At 38.5% G+C, this 19264-nt stretch overlaps 1 protein-coding gene across 4 annotated transcripts in view; it reads right to left on the reverse strand.

Moving 5' to 3' along the window:
* serpine2 (serpin peptidase inhibitor, clade E (nexin, plasminogen activator inhibitor type 1), member 2) overlaps positions 1-19264 on the reverse strand; it is a 43786-nt gene that overhangs the window by 594 nt on the left and 23928 nt on the right. For 2 of the 4 annotated variants that reach the window (XM_073922814.1, NM_200184.1), the window contains 4 exon segments: positions 18393-18591; positions 15858-15955; positions 6936-7022; positions 2920-3003 (listed from right to left, as the gene is read on the reverse strand). In XM_073922814.1, coding sequence (XP_073778915.1) covers positions 2920-3003; positions 6936-7022; positions 15858-15955; positions 18393-18591 — 468 coding nt within the window. 4 annotated transcript variants of the gene reach the window in all.

The raw sequence follows: 19264 nt of genomic DNA on the forward strand, positions 1-19264 counted from the left end.
CAATAATATTTGACTAGATATTTTTCAAGATACTAGTATTCAGCTTAAAGTGACATTCAAAGGTGCAGCTAGGTTAATTAGGTTAATTAGGATAAGTAGAAAAGTCATTGTATAACAGTGGTTTGGTCTGTAAACAATAAAAAATATATTACTTATAGGGTCACGAAACACCAAAACACATGTTTTGAGATGTTGACAGTTACAGAATTATTAAGTCAGAATTATTAGCCCCCCTGAATTATTAGACCGCTTGTTTATTTTTTTTCTCAATTTCTGTTTAACAGAGAGAAGATTTTTTTCAGCACATTTCTAAACATAATAGTTTTAATAACTCATCTCTAATAATGGATTTATTTTCTCTTTACTATGATGACAGTAAATAATATTTTACCAGATGTTTTTTAAGACACTTCTATACAGCTTAAAGTGACGTTTACCTAGGTTAATTAAGGTAACTAGGCAGGTTAGGGTAATTAGGGAAGTTATTGTATAATGATGGTTTGTTCTGTAGACTATCAAGAAAAAATACAGCTTAAAGGGGCTAATAATTTTGTCCCAAAAATGGTGTTTAAAAAATTTAAAACTGCTTTTATTCTACCTGAAATAAAACAAATACGACTTTTTCCAGAAGAAAAAATATTATCAGACATACTGTGAAAATTTCCTTGCTCTGTTAAACATCATTCTGGAAATATTTAAAAACAGAAATAAAAATTTGAAGGGGGCTAATAATTCTGACTTCAACTGTATGTGCCTCACGCTGCTAAACACTATTAGGACACGACACATATTGCACTAAAAGTGAAAATAGGTTGTTTTTGTGTTGTTTCGAGCAAATTCGTTCTTCCTACATGAAACAAAATTTTGAAGCTGCGTCAAGCAGATTAGATCCTAGCGTGTATTCCAGGGTGTAGACTGGCTGTCTGTAGCGTCTTTGTATTCATTTATTCATTCATTTTCTAGTCGGCTTAGTCCCTTTATTAATCCGGGGTCGCCACAGCGGAATGAACAGCCAACTAATCCAGCACATTTTTATGCAGCGGATGCCCTTCCAGCTGCAACACATCTATGGGAAGCATCCACACACTCATACACTACGGACAATTTAGCCTACCCAATTCACCTGTACAGCATGTCTTTGGACTGTGGGGGAAACCGGAGCACCCGGAGGAAACCCACACGAACGCAGGGAGAACTTGCAAACTCCACACAGAAACGCCAACTGAGGTGAGGCTCGAACCCACGACCCAGCGACTTTCTTGCTGTAAGGCGACAGCACTACCTACTGCGCCACTGCTTCATCATTAATTCAAGAGAAAAACTTGGTTCAAACCAATCAGCTCGCTTTATTGTGTATGAGGTACAACTTCATTATTATGCATGATAGCTTTGAAGACTGTTTTTACCTGTTACAGACGGCAGAGAGACGCCATGTTTTGTTGTGAAAACAAGTGGAAGAAGAATCGTTTGGAGACACAGGTCATCAGTGTTGGGTTTATAAATGTGCTGCAACGGTTTTTGTTCCCATTTCCCTGCTATGAGTGCGCAGCTGGACTCACGTGTGGATTACAGTGGTCTGCTAACACGCGGCAAAAATACGTTTGTGAGGAACATCTTTTTTACCCGAGAGCTTTTAGCAACTGAAAAATGGTGAAATCCGTATTTCCGTATCTCCTTTTAAAAAAAAGACGCAGCTCCAGTTGGTGTTAATTGTCCTGTCTCTACAGATTTGGTAAGTGAGCGATCACTGGTGTTTGTTTATGTTTATTGTCCTGTACTGAGTTTACAGTGTGTTAAAATCAAGGCAATAATATGAAATGAAAGATCTGATGTAAATGCTGCTCTCCGAGTGGAAACATGTAAACACCGCAATCAAACTATTATCTTTGTGTAGAATTTTTGCTTCATTTTGTGACAGGATAGTCTATATACACACAGCTCTCTATATTATTCTCTCCACCTACCGAGCGCATTTAAGTTACAGAGAAATGCAGATGGGTTTTTTTCTCCCATACGGTGTGCGGTCTTAAACAGTCCTTTAAAACTATAATCATCCAGAAGTTCCTCGTGTCTAATATCTCGTTTGTAGCGGGGGGGCATGCATGAAATGTTTCTGAAGGAAAGTGAAAGTGCCAAACTGCAGTCAAAGTCGACAAATTAATGATTTGCCAAATAATTTGATTACTGATGTCCATGTAAACAGTCACTGTCTTTCTCCTCTGCGTCTGTATTTGTGTTGGCCCTGTGAAAATCAGCTTGTGCTCATACAGAAACTCCCCTTTTCATGCAAACCCTTCCCTCTTTCCACACTCCAATCTAAACAGAGCTGGACTTAATCACTTTCCTGACTTTTTTTTCAAAGTAAAGGTGTAAAAACACCCTGCCCTTTAAAAGGGCTAATAATATTGACCTTAAAACATTTAAAAACTGCTATTATTCTAGCCGAAATAAAACAAATAGGACTTTCTCCAGAAAACAAAAATGTTATCAGACATACTGTGAAAATTTCCTTGCTCTTAAACATCATTTGGGAAATATTTGACAAAGAAAAAAAAAAGAACAATATGGCGAATCATTTGGACTTGGACTGTATGTCACGTGCATATAAAGACTGAATTACACTGAATTAGACTAAAGAAAACACTATGGAAAGCTAAAAGAGCCAAACTCACCATCTGCATGAAAGTATTGTAATCAAAAACTATCAAAGAACTTATGAAATGAAAATATAAAAATAGATATTCCCAAATTTTAATGTAGACTTTAGAGATTTGCACACAACATACATGAACTTTTGACTCACCCCGCAAATAAAGGGACAATTCTTTACCCGCACCAGGTCAAATAATTAAATAAAAGTGGGACCCACTGGTTGGAAAAAAACAACAACCCGCGCATCACTAATGTGTGTGTGTGTACCTGAAGAATTGTGCCTGATGAGAAACAGGAACGGTCTGTCCACAGTCACCCATGGCGGAGAGGATCGAGCGTGCAGGATAACAGCTGAAAACACACACACACACACACACACATTAAGAGCTGCTGACGTTAAAATTCTCCTTAAAGTACCCTGAAATGTGCAGCTTTGCTTAACATGTGAAAATGTGAAAAATGCATGGAGACTTTTAATTTGGAATATCCCTGCTTGGTCACTTTCTGGTAAGTCATGCCTAGGGATGGGCATCGTTGAGGTTTTAACGGAATTACTACTTTTATCGATACCACTTATCGTTTCGGTACTTTAATAGTTCTCTTATCCGTACTTTTTGTTGATTTTTTTTTTTAAATGAATTTTTAAAAGTGAACAGAATTAACAACTTTATTTTATTATTATGTTTTTTTTATGTAAAATAAAGAAAAAACAATAATTGTAAAACAGATGACATTTTTTCCTATAAAAGAATGTACAACGGTTTAAAGAAAAATGACTCTGTTTTTAACCTTTTTCAGGAGAAAAATACATGTTTGACATTTCTGGCAGAAGTCGGGATCTTTCTTTGTTGATTGTGCTCCATGCAGTTGAAAAATACCCTCTTTTAGTTGCAGTTAAATGATATAATGTTCATGATTTTTCCATTAACGCATTCTCAAATGAGTTAACAGAGTTTTGGAAGTCAACTGTGTTTTTAATACAGTTTTGAGCATCTTGCAATGTAGAAAAAAGATGTTTTTTTATAATTTCTTAAGCATAGTTTATTATCAGGTTATTCATAGGCTATATTAGTAAATACAGCTGATTTAAAAGCATTTTAATGTTTAAGATTTATTTAGGCTACAGCAGAAAAAATACTGTTTTCATTGTAACCGAATGTGTGTGTTTATTTAACTATTAATATACTAATTTAGGTGATTGACTGCTGATATAATGTGGATGATGTAACGTTACGATTAGTAGCTAGGCAGTCAAAACTTTGCGTTGCAGTTATTGCACTTTTGAAAGATACTTTCACTTAGCCGGATTGCTTGCGTTTCCGCTTATACAAGAAAACAACTTGTTGCGTTTGTTGCAACGGGCATTGTCGCTTTCCACTTGGGAAATACAACTTGTTTAGCTCACTCCACCACTCTGCAAGCTTATGAGCTATGTGTGTGCGCTTAGCGCGAGTCTCCGCTGAGTGCGCGCACACAGCCGAAAACAGTGAAGGCTTTTATACTTGAGGCTTTCGCCGGAAACACAAGCATTTGTCACGAGATAGCAACTGTGGAGACGAATATTAAATATGGCACATTGGAAAAGGTTGGTCAGTTCAATTATGCTACTGTAAGTAATGTTTATTCAGCAATAGTTCTCCAGTACCGTTAACATCAGAGCTTATCGATACTTCGGTCTTTTATAATGTAACACCAATACCGATAAGGTACAGAGTTTCGATACCCATCCCTAGTCATGCCATTATAAACTCACCACGTTTAAGATCTGATTTCTTGAAAAATCAGTGATCTTCACTGCCTGATTGATGTACGATATAAAGTGGGTCTCAGACCGGACAAGAAGCACAGCATTAAATTCCATTGTTCCACATCATGTCTTTAAAAAATGGAAATGTGGTTTACCACAGTATTTCCAATGGGTTTTCTGTGCTTGCCGTCTGCTCCTAGTGGTGCTTTGGTTTAAACAGTCTTTCATCACGTATTATTGCTTGAACAACTAAATGAATGCTTAAATCGATTTAACTGACTGTATTTTAATTAAAATACATGAACGATGCTGTTAAATGAACCTCATGACCTCATGTTGATCAACTGTTCAGCAGAAGTTTATCGGTGGCTGAAAAACACATGGGGCTCTATTTTGAAGGTTCATGCGCAGAGCGCAAAACGCAGGGCCAAACTCTTTCAGGGCGTGTCAGAACACATTTTTGCTAATTTACGGATGGGAAAATCCACTTTGCGCCGTGGCGCATGGTCTAAAAAGGTTGAGTTTATTTTCTTAATGAGTTATAGGTGTGTTTTGAGAATAAACCAATTAGAGTCTCATCTCCCATTACCTTTAAGAGCCAGCTGCGTCGTGCCATAAGCGCATTCGCTATTTACAAGACGTAAAGTAAATCTAAGTGGAAAAACTGAGCACTTCACTAGCAAACAGTTAACAGTTTTTTTAACAGAAAACAGTTAAACAGAGCATCTACTGCGTGAGAATGAGAGATAATCGATCACTTTCACTTTCGCTCTTGGATAGGGAAACCTTTACGCACAGACATCAATTAGTCTATAAATAATTAATTGCGTTTGTTAAGCACAATTATTCGTTTTAAAACTATTTCTAAATTCAGTTCTAATTTCCAGCAAACGAATAAATGAACAATAATAACAAAATGTGCTCAAAAACCTGAGTTATATCCTAAAACACATGCTGTGCCCCATATGGTCTAAAACCTGACAGGTGGGCAAATCTAAGCTTATTTTTAATAAAACAAATATAAATATAGATATAATAAATAATACTGCTAATAATAATAACATTATACAAAAGCAAATTGCTATGAATGAACTGAAAAGGCCTCCCAAGATGAAGAAGACATAAAAGCAGTGATTTTTCATATTTATGTAGGCTATAAAATAATGTTTTGTAATATTTTAATCCTTTATATTCATATCCTATATCTATTTTTATTATATCCTATATATATATCCTTGATATGTAAAGATATTTGCCTATTACTCTCTTGTGCATATTAAGCACTGTGTAAGCGAGGCGCAACTCTGCGCCGGAGTTTAGACCGGGTTTGTTTTGGTCTAATGAAAAATCGATTTTAGTTTCTCAAAATAGCGACGTGCCAGCAGTGCGCCTCAGAACGCCTTCCTTTTTAGACTAGAACGCCTATGTGCGCACATCTGAGCGTAAATGCATTTGCTATTTAAACAGCGTAGCGCAACGCCTCAAAACGACTCTTGCGCCAAGCTGAAACTACCAAACAAGTATTGCGCCGCGCCTTGTGCCACATTGTGCCGGGTGTATGATAGGGCCCCTGCTGTGCATGAAGCACATTTCTATTAAAACATGAAGCTAGGGTGGAATATATAGAGTAGCTCCTCCCCCTTTTCAAAAACAGCCAATAGTGTTCTGTTTACATCACAGCTCTGCCAATAAGAATGTTTGAGTTAAAAGCACATCAGACTTAGTTTATAATCGTATTGCAGAGACTGTATAAACATTTCAGTGTTGAACTGGAATAAATCTGTTATGTTTTGTGGTCATAATTAATGGTACCATGAAATTATAATAATTTTAATAGGTGTTGAATTCATTATGTTAGTCTTAAGGATATCAAGTGTGCTTCAAAGCAGTGACAACATTAGCATTTAGAAGATATAAACATCACTTCCGTCTAAATGGGTCAACAGTTTCATTATCATCACCTCATACTTCAGTTTCTCATCAAATCTTCTGACCAATCAAATGCTCTCGAGTATCTTACATGCCCCGCCCCCTTCAATACATTCTTTTCATTTGATGCGCTTGAGCTTAACCACTCTTACCGGCAGAGCTGTGATAAAAAAAAAACGCTATTGTTTTTTTTTTTAAATGGGGGAGGAGCTACTATAAGTCCCACCCTGTCTTCATGTTTCAGTTGAGATTAACCGCTTGTTAAGTGTGACGTCACGCGAAGCGGCTCAATTAATGGCAATAATAAACGTTTATAAAGCGATGTAATATTTTAGAAAATCACGATCGCAATACATATATCCATGCCTAATACGTGTGATAGGACTAAAAAGTTTCTCAATTCAAATGAGTACGGAAATAGACCTGTAAATAGTTTTAAATACCTCAACGATACGTCATGACTTACATCGAATAAAACATCTGCACATTTCAAAGCACTTCACAGGACTTTTAAACTGTCTGGATTACAATTCTTGCATGTAATGCACTGTCCTGTTAACCACATAAAAAAAATGTCATTATTTTACTATGTGACACAGGAACTCACATGTGGTGGCGGAGGCTTTGGTTCCGTCCTCATTGACCTCTATCTTGGCTTTCTGAAGGGCTTTGGACACGTAGATGGACTCTGAACCTGTTTCACACACAAATGCCAAAGGTTAAGAGCACAAAACTTCAAAACGCTAAGCGAAATTCATTTAAAGGTGCCGTATGTAAGTTTGTCACCTAGTGGTTGAACTAGGTATTGCACGCATGGTTTAAAACACATGCAAGTGCAGCTTGCCAGATTGATGACACCAACATATCAGTGATTTAGCATGTGCATTTGATAATGTTAAAGAGGTTTAATATCTATTAATTAGATTATAAACCTTACCATTTTATTGGAGTGCAGTGAGTGCACTATTCTGTGCTTCTGAATGGCTTTATTTAAATTTCTGTCGTGTTTCGTCTGGTGCAAACAGCCAAATTTCCTATTACTGCAAATCTCCTCACATATCGTGTTGTTAGGACACAGGGTTACCCTGCTCACCTAATGTGTTCACATTTGTAGTATTGATATTTTTTACTAATAATAAAAGACCTTATTTGGAGCTTTGAATCTACGTCTCACTTCGGAGTCTGCTACTGTCCACTCAAGGGTCGCATTTCAGTCATGGATGCATGCTTTGAGAGCCTTCCTGAATAAATAAATCAAATATGCTGTTTTCCAACAAGTCAACCCGGGGTGCTGAAATATGATTGGCTAAACAGGCATTGACCAAAACAAAGACAGCCGTTCCAGCACGGAAAGCACATTTTCAAAGCCGAATATCTGACTTCAGCATTGTTTTTCAGATAAACAAGAATGTTCACTTAGCATGTTTCTTAATTATCTGCAAACATATTATGGCATTTTTATGCTTCAGAAGAGTCGAAAACGAACATACAGCACATTTAAAGGGTCAAAGGGCATGGAGATCTGCGAGCAGAGGGAGGAGTGGGCGTGGCCGGCAGAGCAGGGAAAAAAGGGGAGTGAACAACTGTTGTCAGTTGGTTCACAAAATGAAACCCAAACCCTGAGGAGACCCATAATTTTATAGTTAACAGGCCCGGATTAAGAACTCAGGGGCCCCTGGGCACATTATCTTGTAAGGCCCCCTACCTGGCCGCACCCCTATAGTTGAATTTAAAAAATAAGAATAATATAATAATTTTTAAATAAAATGAATCTATAATTTGTTGCCCACATATTTAAATAAATGATATATAGTACATATGTATTTATAGTCTGCAAAGATTTAGATTGTTTTTCAAAGCATTAAATAAAAATACTAATAAAACTACATATATATATATATATATATATATATATATATATATATATATATATATATATATATATATATATATATATATATATATATATATATATATATATATATATTATTATTTTTTTTTTTTTTTTTTTTTTTTTTAAGGGTATTTTAGTGTATTGCTTTTACAAACTTATAAAGCATATTATTGCCATGGCATATAGCGCACAATGCTTCTCCAATCCAGTTCTATGAATCTGAGTTCTATGAATCTGAGTCTTTCATAATACAAACACTAATTTACTGTCTCTCTCCTCCTCTCCCTGTAATTTCTCTACTCTTCTCGTGATGAAGACTTGATTATAAACCTAAAAGTATCCGAAATCACAGACACTATACCTCTTCTCTTCCCTCTCTCTCCTCTTCTGGGCCTTTCTCTCTCTCTCCCTCTCTCTCTCCCTTTCTCTCTGTCTCTCACACGATGAATCCAGTCCGCGCTGCGCTGCCGTTAGCCTCCTCAGCCTGGTTAATGCTAGCTACTCATCATTTAAAGTTAACGTCTTCTTCTGTACCCTCATTCTCCTGATCACGGGTCTGTTTAAAGAAGGTGTGTATGGAAAATGCCTCAATAAAGATGCCTCATCTCCTCTTTCTGTCGCGTTTGCTAAATCCACTTGTCCACTCATTTTTGATCTATGACAAATATAACGTTACACTAAAGTCCGCTCAGTTTAGTGCGGGTTATTACAAAACTGACGTTTCCGCACTTGACCAATTACAGCATTCTGTTTAGTTAAAGAAAGAAAGGCAATTTAAATATAATAATAATATTAATATGTGATCGCGATTTTTTTGCTCAGAGGAAATACAGTTGTCTGAGCAATAACGTTAGAGTTTTTGAAGAGAGGGAGGCGCGGCAGGCGCCTATAATAAGGCTAAACATTATTAAATACCCACGAGACACTTGTGACTTTATATCACATTTGCATTATTTTTAAAAAAATGTTTCTTTCCTGTTAAAAATAAATATATTTCCAATCTGATATGTAATGGGGAGAAAAAAAAAGTAGCACGAGTTCAACTGATGGTGGATTCGAACCGATGTTATTAATCGCGTCAAAAGATGATGCCGTGTGCCTTACAAGGTGCGCCACTGCGGCTATATTATTTCACTGCTCTTTACTCATCTTGTCTCTATCAATCAGGCATCGATGGGCGTAAACCCTGAATAGCTTAGTCCAACTAGATGCGCTATTTGCAATTAGCCTAAAAAGACACTCCGAAATTGTCTTTTTTTCTCCCCCCTCGCAGGGGCCCCTAGTGCGCACGGGCCCCTGGGCCTGTGCCCATAAGGCCCATTGGTTAATCCGGCCCTGATAGTTAACAAAGTTAAAATGCAAAGAAATAAACAGTGATTTAATGCCCTGCTACATTTGTTATTCGTAATTTCATACACACTCCGCCTGAATCCCAGGATCTGAATGCAGACACAGTGGATAGCAGTGCAGCAGGTCTCTTGTCCTGTCTATTTCAACCATTAACCATGCCGGTAATCTAAAGGATTTTAAACATAAGCGAACACACGGATATAGGTGATGTGTATGAATGGTAAGGAACTCAACTGATAAAAGAAAAAGTCCACCATTCTCCAATTCTTGGACAGCTCTCTTGACAAATCTGCTTGCTGCAAACCAACAGCTCAGCTGTATCGGCCCTGTATGCAACAAACCGCGTAGATCATGGAAACAAAAACATGATGTTATGACCCTTCATGAACGGCTAAATACTGCTTGCCGTACGCAGACGCGGTCTCACCCAGTCATTGGGTCTACCAGCTTAGCAGGTCTGCCTTGCCTTCGGAAAGCACATGCTCTCATAAATAATTAAGCTTTTCTCATAGGATAAGAAAACTCTGCTATGAATAATAATGAGAAAGTGACGCATCATCACTCCACTAGCAGATTTGTGCTAAGTCAAAAATGATTATTAACCCAGAAGATGAAATTAGCTGCCAAAAGCTCAAAATTATCCAGTTTTCCCCACAATTAAAACTGGTGTTAGCATTGTCTTAACTCATGCTCAACACACACAAATCTGTTAAAATCTCAAGAAAAGTACTCCAGGGTGTCTTGAACCCTTTAAGCTTTAACAGAAACAAACAAAAAATACAGTTTTCTCATTTACTCGAACTAAATATTGTGATTTTATCTTGTCTGTTCAAAAAGAAGACATGCCATGTTAGAAAAAACACCCATTGACTTGCATTGTAGGAACAAAAACCAAAATACCTATAGTGTATATTGCTTTGTAATCCTACAATTAGGGTCAATGGGTGTTTTTTGAAGCATTTTTCAGTATTATCTTCCTTTGTGTTCAACGGAAGAAAGAAATTCAAACAGGTTTTGGACACGACAGAATTGTCATGTTTAGGTGAATTATCCCTGTAAAGGAAATGGTGTAACTCCATTATTCGCCACACGGGGGCATTAGATCAACACTTCAGACCACAGTTAACCACCGCACATCCGGTTTGTGAAACTCTTTGTGAAACTTTTGGCCTCCGCTGCTTACAAAACATCTTTCTTCCTTCTTCAAACTCTCATAGCAATCGTTATACTTTGGTATGAGTTTGTATTTGATTTTCTCCTTTCCATCTACAGATGATCCTTTATGTGCTTTTCTGATATTTATACTGAGAAAAGTCATTTAAAACGTTTAAATAGATCACAATTTTGATATAAAATGTTGAAACTATGTGTTTCAAAATTATGTGATAAATTAAAAGTTTATAGTGGTGATAATTATTTATTAATATTAAAGAAATATGGCCTTTATATTTGACATGACATAACTGCAGGAATATGCAAAGTTGAGATACTAAAATTGAAATTATGAGACATTAAGATTAATATTAAGACATTTGTTAAGTCATTAAGTCACTGCTTTGATGCAAAAGCCATAATTAGAGCATAGAAATCTTCAATTATGACAAAAAGTTTTAATAATTTACATAAAAGATGAAACTATGAGACACTGAACATGACTGTTGAGCTCCAAAAATGGTTTTAATAACACTTTTTAAGTTTATTTGGAGCCTGTTTTGTCTCCTGTCATTTTATTTAGTCCATTATTAATATAAATTTGTCATAATTTTAATAAATACGTCTTAAGTCTTATTGATGAGATTTAAAAAATGACCAAAAAGGTCTAAACTATGAGGCACCAGCTCATAATTAGAAGACAAAACATCAAACTTATGACATAACTACATTTTTGCAAGACAAATAACTTCATAATATTCCTATTATACCAAGTGTTTATTATTTAGGCCAGAAATTTTTACTTTTTATCTCAATACTATGAGATATTATGCCTTTTTAAAATCGATTTGGAACCTGTTTTGTCTTATTTTATTTTGTCTATTATTATGTTAATTTGCCATCATTTAGTTTTAAGCCTCAAGTATAGAAGTTATGACAAAAAAGGTCTAAAGTATAAAACATCAACTTATAAGACAAAGCATGAAACTTCTGACATAACTACATTTTTGTAAGACAAATATCTTCATAATATTCTTAATACACCATATATTAATTTTTTAGGCCAGAAATGTTTATTTTTTTATCTCAATATTATAAGATATTATGACTTGGGGGTGGTGGATGGGATCCTGGATAAAAGTGAGGGGGGGGGTTGATGGTGGGGGCTGTGATTGTTGCGGGCCCTTGAAAATGTCTCTGGGGCCCCCCTAATGCCGAGTTCAGACTGCATGATTTTCAAACTAGTCGTGTCACAGATGTTTTCACACTGCATGACTATCTGGGCGTTTCGTTGCTGCTTTGTTTACACTGCAAGATGGATCAGCGATAGGGACTTTCACATTGCATGACTTTACTATAGGAAGAATCGCCGACAACTTCATCCAAACTACGTCTCACAGCCAAAAACACGTATTATATCTTTTGTTATTAACTACATAATGAGAAAGAAGCCTTTAATGGGGTAGAACATGTACATGTTTGCTCACCTGGGTTTAAAGGGAATTAGCCATTTCTCCTCAACGTTGATAATAAACTAATTTCTTTCTGTATGAAATGTCAAACAGACACGGTTGCTCCTGAGTCCTGTCAAACCTCCACTAGTTTTTCTTTCATTTCGTGGGGCCGAATAAACCGAAAAAGAGCACTTTTAACTTCTCCCCCAGCCTCCCACTGGCCTGCAGCAGGTATACACGCACACACACACACACACACACACAAGTGAATGCCGCTCTCTCATTGGCTGTAGGCGATCGCTGACGTTATTTTCAGTATAAACTCAATTCACACGGCATGATTTGAATCGCCGACAGCTCCAGATATTTAGCATGCCAAATATCTCGCAGGCATTGGCATGTGATTGTTACTCACGTGCACGAGCACCGATTTGCCTGTGATTTCAGGCATTTGTCGGCGATTTCTCAAAACCTGTCGGCGAGCCAAAATCGGGGCTAAAATCACGCAGTCTGAACTCGGCATAAATGTATGGGCCCTTGGAATCGTCCTAGCGGCGCCCCTGAGCAGACATCTTCAGAAAGTTTCTTTGCTAAGGGGAAAAAGCCCAGTGAAGGACCCAGGAACTACCAAAGAAAAGATCCGGATCCCACTTGTCAACAAATCAGGGGAATCCACCATGGCTGTGCAGGAAGATCAACTGATGGAGATCGCAGATGTTAGAAGCCTTTTAGGGGCCGTTCGCACATCGCGTATTTCTAGACTTTGCAAAAGTTTGCTGTTTCCAATGGACGTGCGGTGTGTACTTAGGCCACAATTTAGACTTTTTATCTCAAAATGATGAGACAGTATGACATTTCTCCCATAAAAGCTTTGTGTAAAGGAGTATAAATGATCTAATCCAGCTGTTCTAAAGGCCAAAAAATTAAGATTTCACAAAAGAAGAGTCATTAAATCTATGTGAAAGAAGCATTCGGTCACCATTTATTCATCTTCACATGACTTTCTGCTATTCACAGTCTGTTAAGCTCCTAAAATAGCTTTAATGCCACTTTTTTTTTTGTATTCCAGAGGCATTTTTTGTCTGCTCTCTATTTGTGAGCCATAAATATAAACCAAATTCCAACATGTGGGCAAGTAAATGATGACAGATTTAATTTCTGGGTGAACTATGACTTCAGGCTTTGCCTTATTTATCTTTTCGCAGCAGTTCAAAGTGAAAAAGTCGGGATGATTCACTGCTCTGTGATTCAGTTAGTGGTGAATGACAGCTTTGTGGAGAAGCGTCTCTGTAAACTCGTGTTCACACTCCACTGAGAGACGTGATTCACCCGGCTCAATTTCACAATCAACAACCAACATCAAAATCATCCTCATCACCTCACGCTAATGTTATTTCAGTTTCGTTGTTTGTGTTTAACGCCATTCCAGATTTGATAGGCATTTTCATGGCACATGCACAGTCCCTTGTTGTGAAATAAATAAAGTTTAAACATTGCTAAAAAGTTTGCCGAGCAGATCATGTAAGCAGTTCAAACCCTAAACGTTGCTTTAGTCGACAATGGATGTTTTCTGTTAACCAAACACTCATTCATTCATTCTCCTTTGGGTGGTTCCCAACACTGGGTTGCAGCTGGAATGGCATCCGCTGCATAAAACATATGCTGGGATAGTTGGTAGTCTATTTTGCTGAGGCAACCCCTGATCAATATGGCATATTTATTTGCAACTCATGCTTATTACCAATCATCCCAGCGAACACCATAATCACTTATCAGCACCATCAAAGTGAACCTTAACCAGAGAGAGGACTCTTCTCTTTTAATTCAGTGGGTACAGTCAGTCGAGAGGAAAACGTTTCTGAGCAAACAGCAGGTAAACAAAATAATTGAACGATTGAGTGCGGAAAAAGACCCAGCGGGAGCACGACTGCTAAATCAGACCTGTGCGCCCTCTTTGGGCTGTATGTTTGGCACCGTATAAGGCCCCGTTTACACTAATGCGTTTTAGTTTGAAAACGCATAAGTTTTGCTACGGTTACGCCATCCGTCCACACTACGCCGGAGTTCTCGAGCGCCGAAAACGGAGCGTTTTGAAAACGCTGGAGAGGCCGTTTTCATTCTGAAACGCTGCTGCTCCGTCTTAGTGTGGATGATGGAAAACGGAGACATCTGAAAACGGAGGCGGGACTGCAGACATTCGCCTCTCTGATTGGGGCTTTTCCTCAATATTAAGTAGCCTAACACACAATTCAGTCCTGCATCTTCTCCGTGTAAGTTCAGTATCAAGGCTACAGTCTCTTCTTTTCAGTTTAATATGGAAAACAGACTATACCGAGGACACGGGTAAATCTTCAAAGGGAACAGTCAATGTACTTTATAACTTCATTCACATCACCCTGGCTACGTTGTTTCACTTTCTCAACAATAAAATGTACACATGATATAACTGCCTATTTTCATTTTAATATTAGCAACAGACAGCAGAAATGTTGAGGCGTCTTGCTGCATGAGCGTCATCTTCACTGTGTGGATATTTATTACAAAACGGAGCCGATAACAACAGCCTCCTTTCAATTTCAGTGAAAATACGAAACATACCCTCTCTTTTGCTGAATATCAGTTTTAATAATCGATAATGGCCATTATAAAAGTATAACATACAATAAATTTATACATTATAGGAAATAAAGGCAAGCGATCAGTCAATATACAGAATGTACGTGCTTACATTAATCCTTAACTTATCTTTGCGCTCAGCCAAAACTCTTACCTGAGAACAAGTAATAGATTCCAATGCCCAAAGTCAGGGAACATGTTGTTAAAGACAACAAGATGAATGAAATATCCCGTTTCATAAATATAGTGAGATTAGATCCAGCGGGAGATGCTTGAGAAGTCCGACTAGCAGAGCTCTCATCTGGGTAGATGGGCTGCAGCGCTTGCCAAAGAGTGTCTGTGTGGTCACGTGATGTGCGTTTTCAGTGTTTTGGTGTGGACGGAGAGCTGTTCAGAAACGCTGGGTAAAACGCGAGTGTGGACGCGGATCGTTTTCATTCTAAAACGCCGTTTTAAAACTAAAACGCACTAGTGTAAACGGGGCCTAAGACACTTCTGGGTCTGGATATGGACATTGATTGATATGATTGATCTAGGTTATCTTTGCAACAACAACAAAATTCGTTATTTTTTGTGTGTCTAAATTTACAACTAGTGAAACACTGACTACAATCTGCTGTGTTTTGGTCTCACTTGTGCTTTTGCATGAGCATTTATCTCCTTCACTTGCCATGCTGCACTTTCAGAAACTACACATACTGTACAGTACACCGAAACGTGATACCAACAACATATTTACATATTAAGATGATTGGACAGGTCACAGACACATGAAAGGTCTTCGGAAGCGTACAAAGGTGGACTTTTTTTTGCTTTGTTGCAGTTCATTTTAATCACCAAACCAATATTAATAATGCAAATTCAGAACCACTGATCACAGGGCGCACCGAACCGTGGGAGGACAACGGGATGGTACTTTTTTTTTTTTTTTTTTACCGAGAACAGTTGCATCCATACTATTAACTGAAATGGATAAAAATATTCATTTTCAAAAGGAGGTGTTATTTACGTTAAGCACTGTATGTGAAGAAGATGTCAAGTATGATGGACAGCTGTCACTCACTCAGGTGTCTGAAATCCGCCTTGTTCTGGTCAAAGATGTCTTTGATTCCCAAAGCTTTAAGAGGAGTCTCCAGATCCAACTCCTGCTCGACTGTGAATCTGAGCAAAAAAAAAAAAGGGAGGAACAATGAACTACATACAGCACACTGAGAGTCAGCACAGGTTCATTTCATTTGTTTATTTTTTGGATGGTTTCTGGAATATGAAAAATGCTGAAATAAAATCAGTTTTTGGGAAATACAACTTGTTTGGCTCACTCCACCACTCTGCAAGCTTATGAGCTATGTGTGTGCGTTTATTGGAAATTTATTTAATATATACTGTATTTATAACCCCCATGTACAGTGGTTCCGGTAAGTATTCATAGCGCTTCACTTTTTCCACATGTTTTATGTTACAGCCTTAATCCAAAATGGATTAAATTCATTTATTTCCTCAAAATTCTACACACAATACCCCATAATGACGATATAAAATAAAGAGTTTTTGAAATTGCTGAAAATTTATTGAAAATAAAAGAGCTGAAAAATCACACGTACATCAGTATTCACAGCTTTTGCTCAACACTTTGTTGATGCACCTTTGGCAGCGATTACAGCCTCAAGTCTTTTTGAATAAGATGCCACAAGCTTGGCACACCTGCCTTTGGGAATTTTCGGCCATTCCTCTTTGCAGTACCTCTCAAGCTCTATCAGGTTGGATGGGAAGCGACGGTGTACAGCCATTTTCAGATCTCTCCAGAGTTGTTCAATAGGATTTAGGTCTGGGCTCTGACTCCGCCACTCAAGGACATTCACAGAGTTGTTGTGAAGCCACTCCATTGATATTTTGGCAGTGTGCTTTGGGTCATTGTTCTGCTGGAAGATAAACCGTCGCCCCAGTCTGAGGTCAAGAGCTCTCTGAAGCAGGTCTTCATGTCTCTGTACATTGCTGCATTCATCTTTCTCTCTATCCTGACTAGTCTTCCAGTTCCTGCTGCTGAACAACATCCCCACGGCATGATGCTGCCACAAACATGCTATTAGGGATGCTATTAGTCTGGTAATGTGTGGTGTCTGGTTTACTCCAAATGTAACACCTGGAATTCACTTCAAAGAGCTCAATTTTAGTCTCATCAGACCAGAGAATTTTGTTTCTTATGGTCTGAGAGTCCTTCAGATGCCTTTTGGCAAATTCCAGGCGGGAGTGGCTTCCGTCTGGCCACTCTACCATACAGGTCTGATTGGTGGATTGCTGCACAGATGGTTGTTCTTCTGTAAGGTTCTCCTCTCTCCACAGAAGAACGCTGGAGCTCAGACAGAGTGACCATCGGGTTATTGATCACCTACCTGACTAAGGCCTTTCTCCCCTGATCACTCAGCTTAGAAGCTCTATTAAGAGTCCTGGTGGTTCCAAACATATTTCGGATGATGGAGGTCACTGTGCTCATTGGAGCTTTCAGAGCAGCAGAAGTTTTTCCATAACTTTTCCCAGCCTTGTGCCTCAAGACAATCCTATTTCGGAGGTCTACAGACAATTCCTTTGTCTTCATGCTTGGTTTGTGCTTTGACATGCACTGTCAACCATGGGACCTTATATAGACAGGTGTTTGCCTTTTCAAATCATGTCCAAATAACTGAATTTACCACACGTGAACTCTAACTAAGCTGCTGAAACATCTCAAGAATGATCAGTGGAAACAGAATGTACCTGAGCTCAACTTAGGCTGTACTTACACTATGTACAGTTGCCTCGAACCGGGCCAAAGCACGTTTGTCCCCCCTCCCGTCTCCCCAGATAGCCCGCACTCACACTACAATCGGGCCTGGGCACGCTTACATCATCGATGCTGCGCTGTTCAGTGAGTGCTCTCGCTCAGCACAGCGGAGATTTCTCTAGTTATATTGTTTCAGTCGTTTGTTATGCAGTGACATGCAGTCAAATATTTCGCCAAACAGTCCTTAGGGATGCGGTGACACGCAGCAAGATATTTCGCCGAACAGATCTGCCACTTTTGGCACTCATAAACAGTCATAAAGCCCTGCAGGAATGAGGAGGTTTGCTGAAGGTGCACAGCTGTCGTGCAGTGGGGGATTTGCGTATTTAATATTCTACGGCAGTTTGCGTTCATTGAACAGTAAGATTGCTTAATAAATCCATATGAAATAGTCCCTTAAAAGTCGCGTCTCGCTTTCAGTTTCGGGCTTTGGTGCGTTTTGCACTCACACTACAAGCATACCGCGCCAAAGCTCAAGTGAACCGCGCTGAGGCCCACCTCTTCCAACCGGGCCAGGGCCGGCCAAGTGAACCGTGCCTGAGCCTGATTCAGTAACGAAATAAATGAATTTAATCCATTTTGGAATAAGGCTGTAACATAAAAAATGTGGAAAAAGTCAAGCGCTATGAATACTTTACTTTCCGGATGCACTGCATGAGCAGTGTGTAACGTGATTACAGATAACCCAGGATTATGTCTATCCGTGGTTTAGAATGACCCAGGGTTAACAATTTCAAGTGTGAACAGCCCTAATAAGTGAATATCAGCATGATGTCTGACTTTGGCATCAGCAGACGCATCCTCCTGGGGTTCATCAGTTTGGTCCAGCTCTGGATGGTGTTGGTGGAGATGTGCGGCAGGATGGAGGACAGAGGAGTCGAATCTTCGGTGGGCAGAGCGATGAACATACTCATGCTGTTCCCGTGATATGGCAGCTCGATCACGATGTACTTCTGTCCATCTGGAGTGCTGGCCTGACCTGCACACGCACAACAACAACAAAAAACAGCAGGATTAAAGAGGTGGACCTGTGATTAAAAGGTTGCAGAGTCCTGGAACCAGTGTCCTGACATTTTATCCTACCCATCAGATTATGCTACCAACGGTGTTTGAATAGTTGGAGTCAGGGATTAGGGTGATATTAAAGCTTCATAATCACACTACTCCATATTAAAATTTACACTGGTAACAAAATCTGATGGATGCATATTGCGTCATCAAAATGTGCTACCTACTTTTTGAATGGGAGCTAGGACAATCTGACATGGTAGGACAAATCAAGACTGGCAAAGGCATATTTATTATTATACATTATTAGTTAGGAGCCTACAAATCATGTTATGAGATGAACAGATATGTAAAAGAAACCAATGCCATACTAAGTCATAATTATAAGAGCCAATCTGCATCTTTCAGCTACTAAATATGAATCTTATCGAGCTAAATTCAGCAGTTATGAATATTCCTCAGAGAAAGCACACGTACACGTGTATGAATCACACTCAAGTTACCCGCTGAACTTTATAAACACTGCCCTCAATAAAACACTTTATTCAGCCCATGAAGCTGTTGTATCAAAACTGGTAAGACCGCAGACGTTTACTGCCATTTTTATGTTTTAAATCCTTCAGTCGATAGCCAGACGCTCTTGG

The sequence above is a fragment of the Danio rerio genome, chromosome 15 (assembly GCF_049306965.1).
Source record: "Danio rerio strain Tuebingen ecotype United States chromosome 15, GRCz12tu, whole genome shotgun sequence".
Classification (NCBI taxonomy): domain Eukaryota; kingdom Metazoa; phylum Chordata; class Actinopteri; order Cypriniformes; family Danionidae; genus Danio; species Danio rerio.